General features: G+C 38.6%; 1 protein-coding gene and 1 long non-coding RNA gene across 5 annotated transcripts in view; one reads left to right on the top strand and one right to left on the bottom strand.

Annotated features, from left to right (window-relative positions):
- The first annotated feature begins 1,849 nt into the window (after positions 1-1,849).
- Positions 1,850-12,133, top strand: LOC120324165. Its single transcript, XR_005565227.1, has 2 exons — positions 1,850-2,320; positions 11,581-12,133. It is a non-coding gene; the product is annotated as an uncharacterized LOC120324165 (long non-coding RNA).
- Positions 4,908-12,454, bottom strand: part of SPART (spartin) — a 51,759-nt gene continuing 44,212 nt past the window's right edge. For all 4 annotated transcript variants that reach the window (XM_039385867.1, XM_039385865.1, XM_027713464.2 and 1 more), the window contains 5 exons: positions 11,512-11,641; positions 10,534-10,728; positions 9,425-9,583; positions 9,260-9,350; positions 4,908-6,542 (listed from right to left, as the gene is read on the bottom strand). In XM_039385867.1, the coding sequence (XP_039241801.1) occupies positions 6,356-6,542; positions 9,260-9,350; positions 9,425-9,583; positions 10,534-10,728; positions 11,512-11,641 (762 nt within the window). In that variant the 3' untranslated portion in view covers positions 4,908-6,355. The remainder of the gene's footprint in view (positions 6,543-9,259; positions 9,351-9,424; positions 9,584-10,533; positions 10,729-11,511; positions 11,642-12,454) is intronic.

The raw sequence follows: 12,454 nt of genomic DNA, 5'->3' as shown, positions 1-12,454 counted from the left end.
ACTGCCATCCAAAAGCCAGCCCTGAAATGTTGTGAATTGTAATCCTAAAGTGGGAGTGTGTGACACTGGAGTGAGCCAATCAACACATCACTGATACTGCGAGGCACTAATCCAGCAGGATCTAATGTCTGGGAGTAGAACAGTAGGAATGGAGAGTGGGAAGCTTGATTCTAAGAAGAAAAAGTCATTGTAATTTCACTTGTCTGATATATATTAGAGCAGAATTTGAGTCTCAAGTTATAACTGATGCTATCAGCTAATCAGTGAATTATCACGAGGTGTGGATTGAATTCAAAATTTTCTGAAATAATTTAATCAAGAAACAAATTGAAGAAGAGTTCTGCACTGTAGCTGCATTTAAATTTAGCTGCTCATTTTGCATTCATGTTTCACTGAGTGCTACCTTTTTAAGATTCATATTGACAACACATTTCATACCAAAACAGTAATTTAAGTAATGACTTGGACCTACGTTAGCATTCATAACTAACTCAGGATACTGAATCTTAGCAGCAAAGGTGCTAAACAGTAACCATTTTTCTTGTTACCAGTTTTTGTGAACAACTGCTTCAAGATTAATTTAACCAGCCTGAAGGATTGTTCTCCACAAGGAGGGCACATTCGTAGATCTCAGAAAGAGCCCTGGAATCAGAAGGAAGTCTGAGAACAGAGGGCACAGGGGAACTGAGAGCTCTTTCCCAATCACAGTGTATCTCTCTGCTCCAGGAGACTTTCATTTGACCTCCTGTTCAGGATACTTTCAGGTCTCAGCCTCAACTCAGGGATTACCAGGTGTCTTAACTAGGTAAGCTCCCAGGAACTATGTCACCATGCACATAAAGATGTGCCCAGACCACACCAGTTGGGTTGGTACAGGACAGCAGGTCTAGCGGTGTGCTTCGCCTGCTGGTTTGGAAACTGCAGTGGGAGAAAAGCAACAGTTTCTTGTGAACTAAGGTGTGTGTAAAACTTCAAACCTTCAACATTTTCAACAATCACAGCAGTAACATAGTGACACTTGCAACACAGGAGAATTTTCCTCCATTTTTTTATTCCAAGTAAACCTGTTAAAATAGATATGTGGCTACCTATAAAGGTATTTTTATTGTTTTAAAGCTTACAATGTTATTTTTGAGATTAAAATGTTTAGTAAGAAAAGTTAGGAAATTTGGTCACAACACAATGTGTTTTGAAAGCAGAATTTTATACTTAAATATGTAACTTCATATTATATGAAGGCAATAAACTGCAAGAGTTACTTAAAAGCAAGGCAGACCAGTTGCTGAAGACAAGCATTTGGATTATGACATAAATTACAAAGAAGTAGTTATTTCTGTAGCACCAGTAACTAAAGTATGATGACTGGCTGTGTGGGCAAGGAAAAACTTGTGGATATTGTGTATTTTGACTTTACCAAGGACTTTGATATAGTCTCCCACAGTACCTTTATAGCCAAATTGGTCAGCTATAGATTGGAAAACTGGGTAATAAGACTGATGGAAAATTGACTGGGCCATCAGGCTTGAAGTGTGGTGATCAGCAGTAGGACTGCTTGACTCAGGGATCAGTATCTGAGCCAATACCCTTAATTCCTCATTAACAGCCTGGAAGACTGATGTGGTTTGGAAAAAACCTTTCCCCCTGGGGCTGGTGATAGTCTCCTCCAGAGGTGGTGTTTTTGATACCGGGCTCATTAAAAACTTAGTGTCCTCTGCGGAAATTACATACTCACAGAATCGGAAGAGAAGAGGTTAATTTTAACTGCGTAGCTGGAAGAGAGGCAGCCATGAGTTGAGAGGCCACATATTAAACGGCGGGCCGGGGGTGGGGAGGTGGGTTTCCTCCGGTCCTGACCGTTGGGGCCGGGGGCTTCTTTCCTTTCCCGGCCCTAACTCGGTGGGACCTGGCATGGCTTTGTAGCTGGGCCAGGATGCTGAGTTAACACTGCGCCCCCCCCACACACACACTGCCAGGGGGAGAAAAACGGCAGCGTGGTGCCCGATCGGCCAGCCAGAGGGCTGCAGTCGGTGGGCAGACACGGCGCTGGAGCAGAGCCAGCACAAGCTGAGGGGTGCAGGAGTGGGCCAGGCTGATTAGCCATGATCCTTGGAGAGGCAGCTGCAGCACACAGCCATGGAGTGGCCCGGGACAAGTCGAAGCGGCAGCTAGAACCCTGAGGCGGAGGCAGCCACGAAGCAAACCTCTGCAGAGGAGTAGCCCGAGCTCCCGCAGCAGCTCGAAGCAGAAAGGCCCCCTGCGAAGGGGCAGCAGGAACAGAACAAAACAGACGGAGAGAGAGGTCTGCTGGAACGTTTTCGGGGTAAGAACTGAACCGAAAAAAAACCCCAAAAAACCATTCTGACCCAGGGAGCTTGATCCCCGGGGATAGGGACCCCCCACGGAATGAAGGATAAAGACTTTAACTCCCTACACTCCATGGTACCGACCATGGTGAGCGAGTAGGGGTGAAAGAGAGACCCCCTGCATTCTCATGAAGAGAGATTTTCCAGCTATAACAAATCAAAACTACTGCCTTAAAGATAAGAGATACTTCCAAGTGCCGCAGAAATTAATTTGGAAGAGCTGTGGCCTGAAAGGGAAAAGGAGACTTCTTCTTTCTGGACTTTTTTTTGAAGGAAAGGTCTATGTATATATATATTGTTTCACCATAGAAGAGATAGTTAAAATTGTTATATATATGTATATATGTGTATTAGAGTATTTATTAAGTAATAAATGGTAATATAATTCCCTTCCCCCATACTGAGTTGTGCCTGTCTGAAAACTTCTCTACACACATTAGAACAAATTGTAGAAAAACTTTTGAAATTAGCTTTTTGAATTTTTTTTTCCAAACCACCACAACTGAGCACCTTCTCAGCAAGTTTGCTGCTGCTGCTGAATTGAGAGGAGTAGTTAGTATGCAGGGAGGCAGGGCTACCATTCACAGCAGGGTGTACAGCCTGGAAAAACAGGCTGCTGAAAGGAACCTAAGGAAATTCAACAAAAAACAAATGTGAAGCCCGATATCTGGGATGGGAAAAACCCATGGATCAGTACAGGCTGGAGGCAGTAACCAGAATGCAGCTTCATAGGAAAAGACACAGGGGTCTCTGGTGAACAAGCTGCCATGAGCCAGCAAGACCTTGCAGCAAACAAGGCCAAGCCTGGGCTGCCTCAGCAAGGGCTTGGCCAAGAGCCTGGGGAGATGGTTCTTCCACTCTGTTCAGCACTTACGGGACCACATGCTGGAGTGCTTAGCTTTGAACTCCCAAGGGCTGCCTTAGGTCAGGGACATAGGCACACGTGGCCTATGTTCAGTCTGGAGAAGAGATGGCATAAGGAGATCTTAGTGCTGTAAACAGCTATGTAAGAGGAAAGTGTAAAGAAGACTGAGAAGTCAGACTTTCCTCCAGTGTGCATTATGGAAGGATACGCGGCAATGCACCAAAACGCATATGAAAATCTTTGGCTTAGTATAAGGGAGAAATATTTACCTTTACCAGAGTCAAGCTGGGCAAAGGTTGCCCAGAGGGGCCATGAAGTCTTCACTGTTGGAGATAATCAAAATGTGAGCAGAATTGGCAGAATACTGTGCTCCAGCTGGACCTGTTTTGCAAAGGAGGGTGGATTACAGACCTCTGGAGTCCCTTCCAACACCATTCTGTGGTAAAATGGTCAGCATGTTTTAGTGGAAGGTACTTTTACCAATTCTTTTTAAAGGATTACAGATTCAGTCAAGGAACATTAAGAAATAAGCTGTTGTAAGTTGGTTTTAAACCAGCATTAAACAGACCAACCCACTCTTGGAATCCAGGGTAATCTATTAAAATACAAGGGTTTAGACCTGAGGTAAAAACAGTGGTTTATACCTACAGAATGCTGAAAATGCCACAGACAGCAGTAGCTTAGAATGACTTGGAGGTCATTAAAAGTAATCTTCCCAAGACAAGATTCAACATCAATATTATAGCAGAAAAGACTTTGAATAAATTTGGAAATAGGAATACATTAGGAATAGGTAGTGGTTCATGCAGTACACAGTAAGGAGTCTTATAAGACTTCTTCTAGGATTGCCATACATCAAAAGATGTTCAGTGTCCAAAGAAACAAAATCGAGCTGTGAATAGAAAGCGAACCTAAGATATGAGCTCTAGGGAGCTTAGTGTATAAAAGGGAGAGCTGAGGTAAGGCCCAAGTGTGAGAAGACTGTTGCATATGGTAGAAGAAGTGGGGAGAAGCCTATGGATTTGCTACCCTGGGCCAAACTAGTGACAGCTGAAGCAAAGTAAGTTTGGTAGCATCATATTCAGCTGTGAGAATTAACTAAATTTTGGAACAATGTAAAAGGGAAGATCATGGATGTATCACTTTACAAACTGTAAAATGGGGTAGGCATCATTAAAGAAAGTCTCAAAGAAGATAAATACTATTTTGAAAGACTGGCTACACATGAACAGAACAACAGCAGGTTGAGCAGGACAACAATGCTTGCCTGATACCGATGGCATTTAAGTCTTTTTTTACTCTTGGTCTCTTGAAGACCTTGATCTTAACTGTTGTTTTAAAAGAGCATGAGCTACACACAAAACCAGAGTGGGGGAAGGAAGACCCAAATAATACATCCCTATTGTAAATGCAGTTCATAGCAACAAAAATGCTTTTGCTAGTGTAAAGTTTTAGTAGCCTATAACTGGTTACACATGCTGGCAAGTGGCAGACTACAGTAACAGAAATTGTTGCGGTGTACTTTAGATGGGCTTTTTTAGTTTGAAATATTTTAATTGATGAGCTTGTTTGTATTGCAGACATACCCCAGTACTGTTATTTTATTACTTCAAAAGTCCTAGTTTTTCCACTCACTGATCCGTACAGAAGCTTCCTGTCATAAAAAGGTCAAGAACAGATTAACCAATTTTAATTTCATCTTTATTTCCATAAATCAAAGTTAGACTTCAAGTGGTTAGATCCTTGTGTTTCACATTTCTCACCCTACAGCAGCTACCACAAAATGTGCACCTATTACCATTTTAATAGACAGTTGTTACTGTGTTTTTTTTAATCTGATACAAATATCACTAGCTAACAACCATTCAGTTATTTTCTCCATTTACATGAAATGGAGATAAGTTGTAAATTGATGGCATTCTGTTTGTTGCAGGTACAGCCAATATTAGAATATGTAGCAGCTTTAAAACTCAATAGTGAACCGTTAAATAAGTAGCGGTGCCAAAGCATCTCAAGGATTTGACATACTGAGTTATTTTACACTGGGCTACAAAGAGGATTGCAAATCTACACAGTTGCATCTATTCTACACACCTCTCTCCATTAAAAGGGCTTGCCTTTGTACCCTTTTTAAAGACTTCATACCCTTGTGCAACTATGAATTTAATGGAATAAAGATGATGACTGTTAGAACTATTTGTTCAAATATATACTGTCTTCCATTAGGAGGCCATGATATATAATCTGAATCCTTCTGGATTGCCCGCAAAGTACAGAATGCACAGAAGTTCCTAGTGCATTCTACAGAATATTTTCACAAAAAAATAATTTATGCAAAAACATACTTCTCCTCTCTACATAAAAATCTGAATTTCAAAGAATCTTTGTATATTCCTTATGGAGTCAAGTGGAAAATGCACTTTTCTAGATCTGTAAATACTGTCTTTTAAAAGAAATGCTTGGTATCTTTGGTTTACTTATATGCTGGATGGAAAAAAAAAAGTTTAAAAGGGAATAACTGCCTAGTTACCTGAGGTTCATCTTTCATTTCTCCTGACATGAACTTTGGATAAGATTAGCTGTTTGGTAGCTGAAAAGATAAATTCTCTATAAAACAATGAAACCCAATGCTTATTTTAGTAATGCATATTAAATAAGACAAGGCTAGGTTAGTAAAACTAACTCAAGGATCATTATAAACCCAAAACTAATAATTCTACTTGTTCCAGAATTAGTAATCCTACTTTTTCAGTATCACCACCTTCTTTATAAAGTGTTACAAAAATATTCACAATAGTATTACTATATTAATCTGTTATTCCATATATTATTTTGAAAAAGTGCTTACAGAGGCAAGTATATGAACTGCAAACTCATAATCTTCCAGCTGCCTAAAGCCCTGATCCAGTTGTTTAAAATTCTTGTTCAATACAGAACAAGGAGTTGACAACTTTCATTTTTCCTTCTACGAATGCTCTCCCTATTTTTACATTTTCATGTCAAATTAAGTAACAGTTGCTTGGAAAGTACAGTGTGATTTATGTTCAATTGCAGATGAGCAATGCAGTTACTTGTAAATAGGAAGTTTCATCTCTAATGTAAGGCTTTGAGAAATATTTAATTGCTTTCATTTTTTACCCTTCTTTTCATTATCCAATACTTTATATTCATCTAGGACAGCATGGCCAGTTTCCTTTGCAGTTCTCTTTACAACAGCTTTGATACCAATATTGTCAATGTTCAATGCTGTCACACCAACATTGATTGCAGAATTCATAGCATCATCTGTAGCATGGCCAGCATCCTCTCCATACCTAAAGAAAGAGAGCAGTTTTGTAGATTTGTATACTTAGTTTTTTAATCTTCACTGGAATTCTTTTGAAAGTTTAGGCATTACCAAGAACAAATAATAAGCATAGAGCCTGAATGTCTTAAGAATAAAATTAGAAATTACAAAGCCATTTGAGTAAGGGCTGCTCCTCTATCAGATGGATTACCCTTTAAAAATACCAATATGCTTCTGCCCTTTTTCCTCAAAAAACCTTCCAGTTTTTCTCCCTCTTTTCTCTCGAGTGTCGAAGAGTAGAAGACTTATCTATAGAACCATGAGAAGGGGAAGGGGAGAGAAGTGCAATAACCTCCAAGTCCTTACATAATATTCCTATACCCTCTATATAGAAAGCCAACCGTATCCTGGGCTGTGTCAAAAGCAATGTGGCCAGCAAGTTGAGGGCAGTGATTCTGCACCTCTACTCTGCTCTGGTGAGACCCCACCCGGAGTACTGCATCATACAAAACCCCAAAAGGCTCGACAAAGCTATCTTGAGACTATGATGAAAATTATGAAGAGATAAAAACCTTTGGTTTTATCTCCCATGGGGTATGGGTCCAGCTTCCTTATGCTTTAGGGCGAAGTCATTAGTCTCATATTAACTACTTAATATACTCAACTGTACAGAGAGTTGAGTACTGAAAGAGGACAAGAATACAGTGAGAGCAGTAACTCCAGCTGTTCTGGGCAGCCAGACATTTCCCCAGAGAGCACTGCAGTCAGACAAACCAGGCCAAAGGGAAGTATTCCTGGCAGCATCAGAATTGCAGCAGTCGGCAGAGTTACTTTTTCCCTATGTTTTTCATGACCAGAGATTCTTTGAGGACCTCGAAATAAAGCCAGAGAGAAGCACAGAATATCAAAGAATCCAAAAATCTATAACATTATCAGTTCAGCAGCCAGAACATATGGCTGGAACCAAGAATGAAACCAAATAAAAAGAGTTAGTAGGTTTTTTTGTTTTGCTTTTAATTCTCTGATAGAGCAACAGCCTTGAATCACCAACACTGGATCTGCAGATCACAGAATTAATCTCACAGCAAAGTGCAGTATTTGTCAATTTAATTAATTATTTTCACCTCAGGAGCATCATAATCCAGTATATAATATCAGTAAAACAGGTAACCTCATTTAAAGCAAGACTCTAGTTTATCCAGTACAGTAAAACTAACAACTTCTTAATGTCTGATAACTAATTTTTTAGTTTGCCAGTCTCAATTGCATACTTTACTTTTTTTTTAAGAAAAAAGTTGTGCACAGCTATATACTGCATTTATTTAAATTGTTTGTAAAAAAGACAGCAGCATAGGACTTGAAATATTACTTCTGAAGCTATGTTTTCCCCCAATTCCGATTAACATGCAAATGATGAGCATCTCTATATAATTCCAAAGGTATTGTAGCTAAGTTTTAGCCAAGTTTTTTTTGATTTAGAGACACTGTGATGGTGTTCCTTTAATGTTGTTCCATTAAGGGGAATTTGGCTCATTCACTGGTATTTTGAATGGCAGAAATCTTTGTCAGTGACAAAAAACAGCTTCCAAAAGAGAGATTATGTAGAATTTTAATACAATTATAAAGATAGGTTTTAAAGATTAAATATCATTTTCCATTGTATTGCAATTAGCTGCAACATTTAATTACTTATTGTTTTTCACTGAGTGTCTGTTGTCTGCTCATCTCCATATTTTCCGTTTTTATATCTAAACCAAAAACATTAATTTGAATTTATGTGAAATGAGTACCAGTACAATACCTCCTGACATTCCTACCTACTGAAAACAAACATTAGCATTAAAGCACCACTGACTAGAACTTTACTATCTGGCCTTCTATTTGAAATGCATCACAACACAACCCTGAACACCAATCTGTTTAATACTGTATGCTGATGTTTATCTTGTTACCTTCTGCTAGGAGCCTGTATGCACCTTCAGCCAACCCTTTTTAATATCTCTTTTGCTACGATTATCACCTGTTCAATTTAACCTACATGCTTTGGCTTACTCTTCACTTTCTATTAAACCTACTGCACTTTTTTGAGGGGTGCATTTCCTATCTTTCACAATTATTTCAATTCCCTTTTTCTCCATAGCCTCTTCCAGTACGCACACTCAGCTTTCATCTTTCCATCATCTTAGAAACATCATCTTAATCCCAAATGTCACTTTCCTCTTCCCCCACTATCTTTTTCTAAGAACATCTGTATTTTGCAAGTCGAGGCTGTTCTATTATTGCCATTTATGCCTTAGATTTCCTTACACAGTTTTCTTTTTTTTGTACCTCCTCACTATAGCCAGACCTGCTGATAGATGAAGTTCTTCCATTTTTCTTAACTTTAGCTAAGTTTGCAAAAATTCAGGATTAGAGCCAAGAGGTTTAAACTAGTAACTTTTTTCATGACATTATACTGTAGAGCGAAGATAAAAATCTGAACATTATTTGTGACAGCCTGAAGCTGTAATACTTCTGCAAAAGAGAGCTAAAAAAATACTTCATACAGTCATTCACTCATTTCATATTTTTGCTTACAGGAGATGCTCATTAGTGTGCACTTAGCACCTTATCATGTGCTACATAATTATAGCAAAGCAGGTATTTCAGATGGTTTCCCTGAACTTTCATAAGCTCCTTTTTGCCATTATTCAAACAGAATGACAATGTACCATAGAAGATAAAATCAATAAAAATATAACTTACTTGTATTTGACAGTTTTTACAGTCTCAGTTGAAACACTTTTAGCAATGCACTTCGCTGCACTTTCTAAACCTTGCCACACTGTTGAAAACCCTGTAAAAACGATCAGCTTGAGTTCACAACTTGAAAATAATGCAATTTTAAAAAGTATAAAGAATTTTTATTACCTTGAACTCCACTTGCTGCTACAACCATAGCACCATCAAAAGTGGATTTGCCATCTTTATCTTTCTTAAGGGATTCTGGAACTAATTTGCTGCCATGCTTCTTCACATGTGGAGCCAGCTCCCTTCCGACACAGCTTGCTATAGAACATACTCCTTCAACTGCCATAAAACAATGGCATGCAGATTATTTAGTAAGAACACAGAACATCTTTCCTTAAAAATCTTTACTCCTAATTAGAAGAAAGCTTCACTGAAGTTTTAAGTGTTGCTTCTATTTAAATATGCTTATTTGAAAGACAGACTTTAATCCACACTTAAGTACCCAACTGATACAGAGCAACCTTATTTTTCAGATTCTGCACAGCTTCAGATATTAAGAAACAAGTAAGGTTGATCTTATGGCTAAAAAGTGCTTTAAAAAAAATACATACACATCTCACACTTCAAATTTCAAGAAACTGATTCCATTGCCTTGTTATCCCCAACTTGCAGATAGGGAACAAGCTGCTGCTTTCCTGACTTGTCTTCTGTAGAAGACTTTCTTACAATCATTCCAGCTCTTCAAAGTAGTTTTATAACAACCAGCACAATTTCCTTTAAAACTTGGTTGAGTCACTAGACAGTAAATATGAACATTATATGCAATAATGAAATTAAGTTACTGAGAGCTGTTAGGGTTGCCAAGCACCTCTGAACACCAGACCATTCCTACCTGGAAATTTATATGTAGTCAAACAGATTTGTTTCAGGTGTATGAGTTTAAAAATACATACAGTGACAAGAGAGCTTTTAAAATACATGGTTATCAACTTAAGAAAAGAAAGAGACAATATTCAAATTAACTGTCTAAAACTTTCAAAAGCATGTCAAACTTAAGACTATACACACTATTGTTTTAGGAACAAAAAAGATATCTTGAGGCCAAGTAATAATTACTAATCCTGAAGCATGTCTGTTGCAGGAGGTAACTAGGCACAAACTACTGTTCTCTGGATTTCATCAGGTCAGTTCCTCCACCCGTTAATTGGCTAGAGAAACCAGCTCTCATTTTACGAGGTATTTATTATTTAAGGCAAACAATATATATATTATGAGATGGAAATTTTTACCTAAGAATTGGCTGACTTTCACAGCTCCTCCAGTAGCCTGTTTTGCTACATGAAGTCCCTTTGCTACAGTTGGATTGACTTCCACAGGTTTTTCTTCTGGTTGAAGGTGTTCTCGCAGTTTAGAAGCTCCTTTGTGAATAGCTTTACCAGTATATTCTGCTCCTTTCATTAGGCCCCAGCTTACCCAAGATGCACCTAAAAGGCAAAAATTGCTTTTCTTAGAATGTACAATTTTACAGATTACGATTCCTACAGCTACCCCTCCTCTACCTCTGCAACACTGACTTTAGAAACAGTCCTGATTACATAGTCTGCATTTATACTCTTCCCTTAATGGTCCAGCATGAATTCCTACATTAATTTCTGCTCCTAAACCACTGCTTTTGAAATTAATTTTATTTAATACAGCCAGCCTTCATCCAAATGTCAGCTTAATACAGATAATAATTTTTTTACATATATCCAAGCCCCAGATAGGTGAGAAGTGATAGAATGGCACATCTCAATGCTATTAACACTCATGAAAACATGCAACCTAATCCTCTAGCCCTCCTTGCAGATTCATATTTATTACAGTCAGATGGTGGTCATTAGTATATTCCAAAGGCACTCAGAGGAAAAAAATCCACATGTTTATCTGCAGAAATCACAACAGGTGCCTGCTGTAATATAACTGCTCATACAGGGGTAAAACTGTTCTGCAAAATGGTCTGAGTCACAGGGGGTGATATCCTAACAGTGACACATGAGGAGCCAGATTGATTTGCAATGAACAAGACTGTTGGCAATGGATATATATTCTGCACTGTTTTTATAAAGCTCATCAAGGCATCCTTTAGATGACCACAACTGGAACTAGTGAACAACTACTTCTGACCACTCAGCTTCTACCAACACACACGCATTTAGTTGAAAATACTGTTTAAATGTCACTCACAGAGGTTTATATTCAACACAGTGCTCTTATTACAACAGTACCTGACAAGATACCATGGGCAACCTTCTCACTCCACTCTGGTAACTCTTTCTGATTTTCTGCTCCTTCAGGTTGTGGTTGGATATGTACAGTCTGAGGCAAGTTAACTGCATCACTAGAGGCTTCTGAAGGCTGACAAGTGAAAGCAAAACATCGGAGAATCTACTTCGCAGCTTATCATCAGGATCATACAACATCCATTATCAAATAATATTAATGTTGTGCATGCCTTGGGGAAGTGTGGAGAAACTCAAGGGAAATTTAAGACACAATTACTTTTGCACCAAAATGCTACACATCCAGAAAAGCTTATCAGATAGGTCAGCATTTTTCCTACACTTTCTTCATCCAGCTACAATGAAAAGATTTGCTTGCCAATATAGACATATGGTCAAGGAGCTGAGTAGGAAAAATTTACAGTACAAGTTCACTAGCAAAACAGATAAGAGACTTGCCCATCTATCATTTTTATCTTAGAGAGAAGTCCACTTTGTTGTTATTCAGCATAAGAACTGCAGTCTTTGGTCAGAGAATCCAGCTGCACTAAGGGAATGCAGCTGTCCTGATTGTTTTTTTTCCTCATCCTTTCCTCCCAAATTAAAAAATAAAGGACATTATTCATGCTGTGTGCTGTTTATGCTTTTGCAGACTGGCACAGCCAAGGCACACACAGTGCTGTGCATGATACTGCTCCCTATTTAAAGCCGGGTGGACAGGTTCTGTGTGATTTCGTGTCAAACACTACAGTTTCTGGAGTAGATGTTAATCATTCAAACACAGCAACCACCAACACAGGCCATTTAGTGTTTCTAATAAGTGTAACATCACTTTACACATATCACAGACAACGTACAATGAAACTTTAATTACAGAAAGCAAAAAAATTGTAATAGATCTAGGTTTTTGTTAAGATTCGATTTTTAGAACTTTTCCAATGTAGAAGTA

The sequence above is a fragment of the Pipra filicauda genome, unplaced genomic scaffold (assembly GCF_003945595.2).
Source record: "Pipra filicauda isolate LSUMZ 115617 unplaced genomic scaffold, ASM394559v2 scaffold443_size986076_pilon, whole genome shotgun sequence".
NCBI lineage: Eukaryota > Metazoa > Chordata > Aves > Passeriformes > Pipridae > Pipra > Pipra filicauda.
The sequence above is the reverse complement of the archived record's forward strand: the minus strand, read 5'-3'. Positions and strand labels throughout refer to the sequence as shown.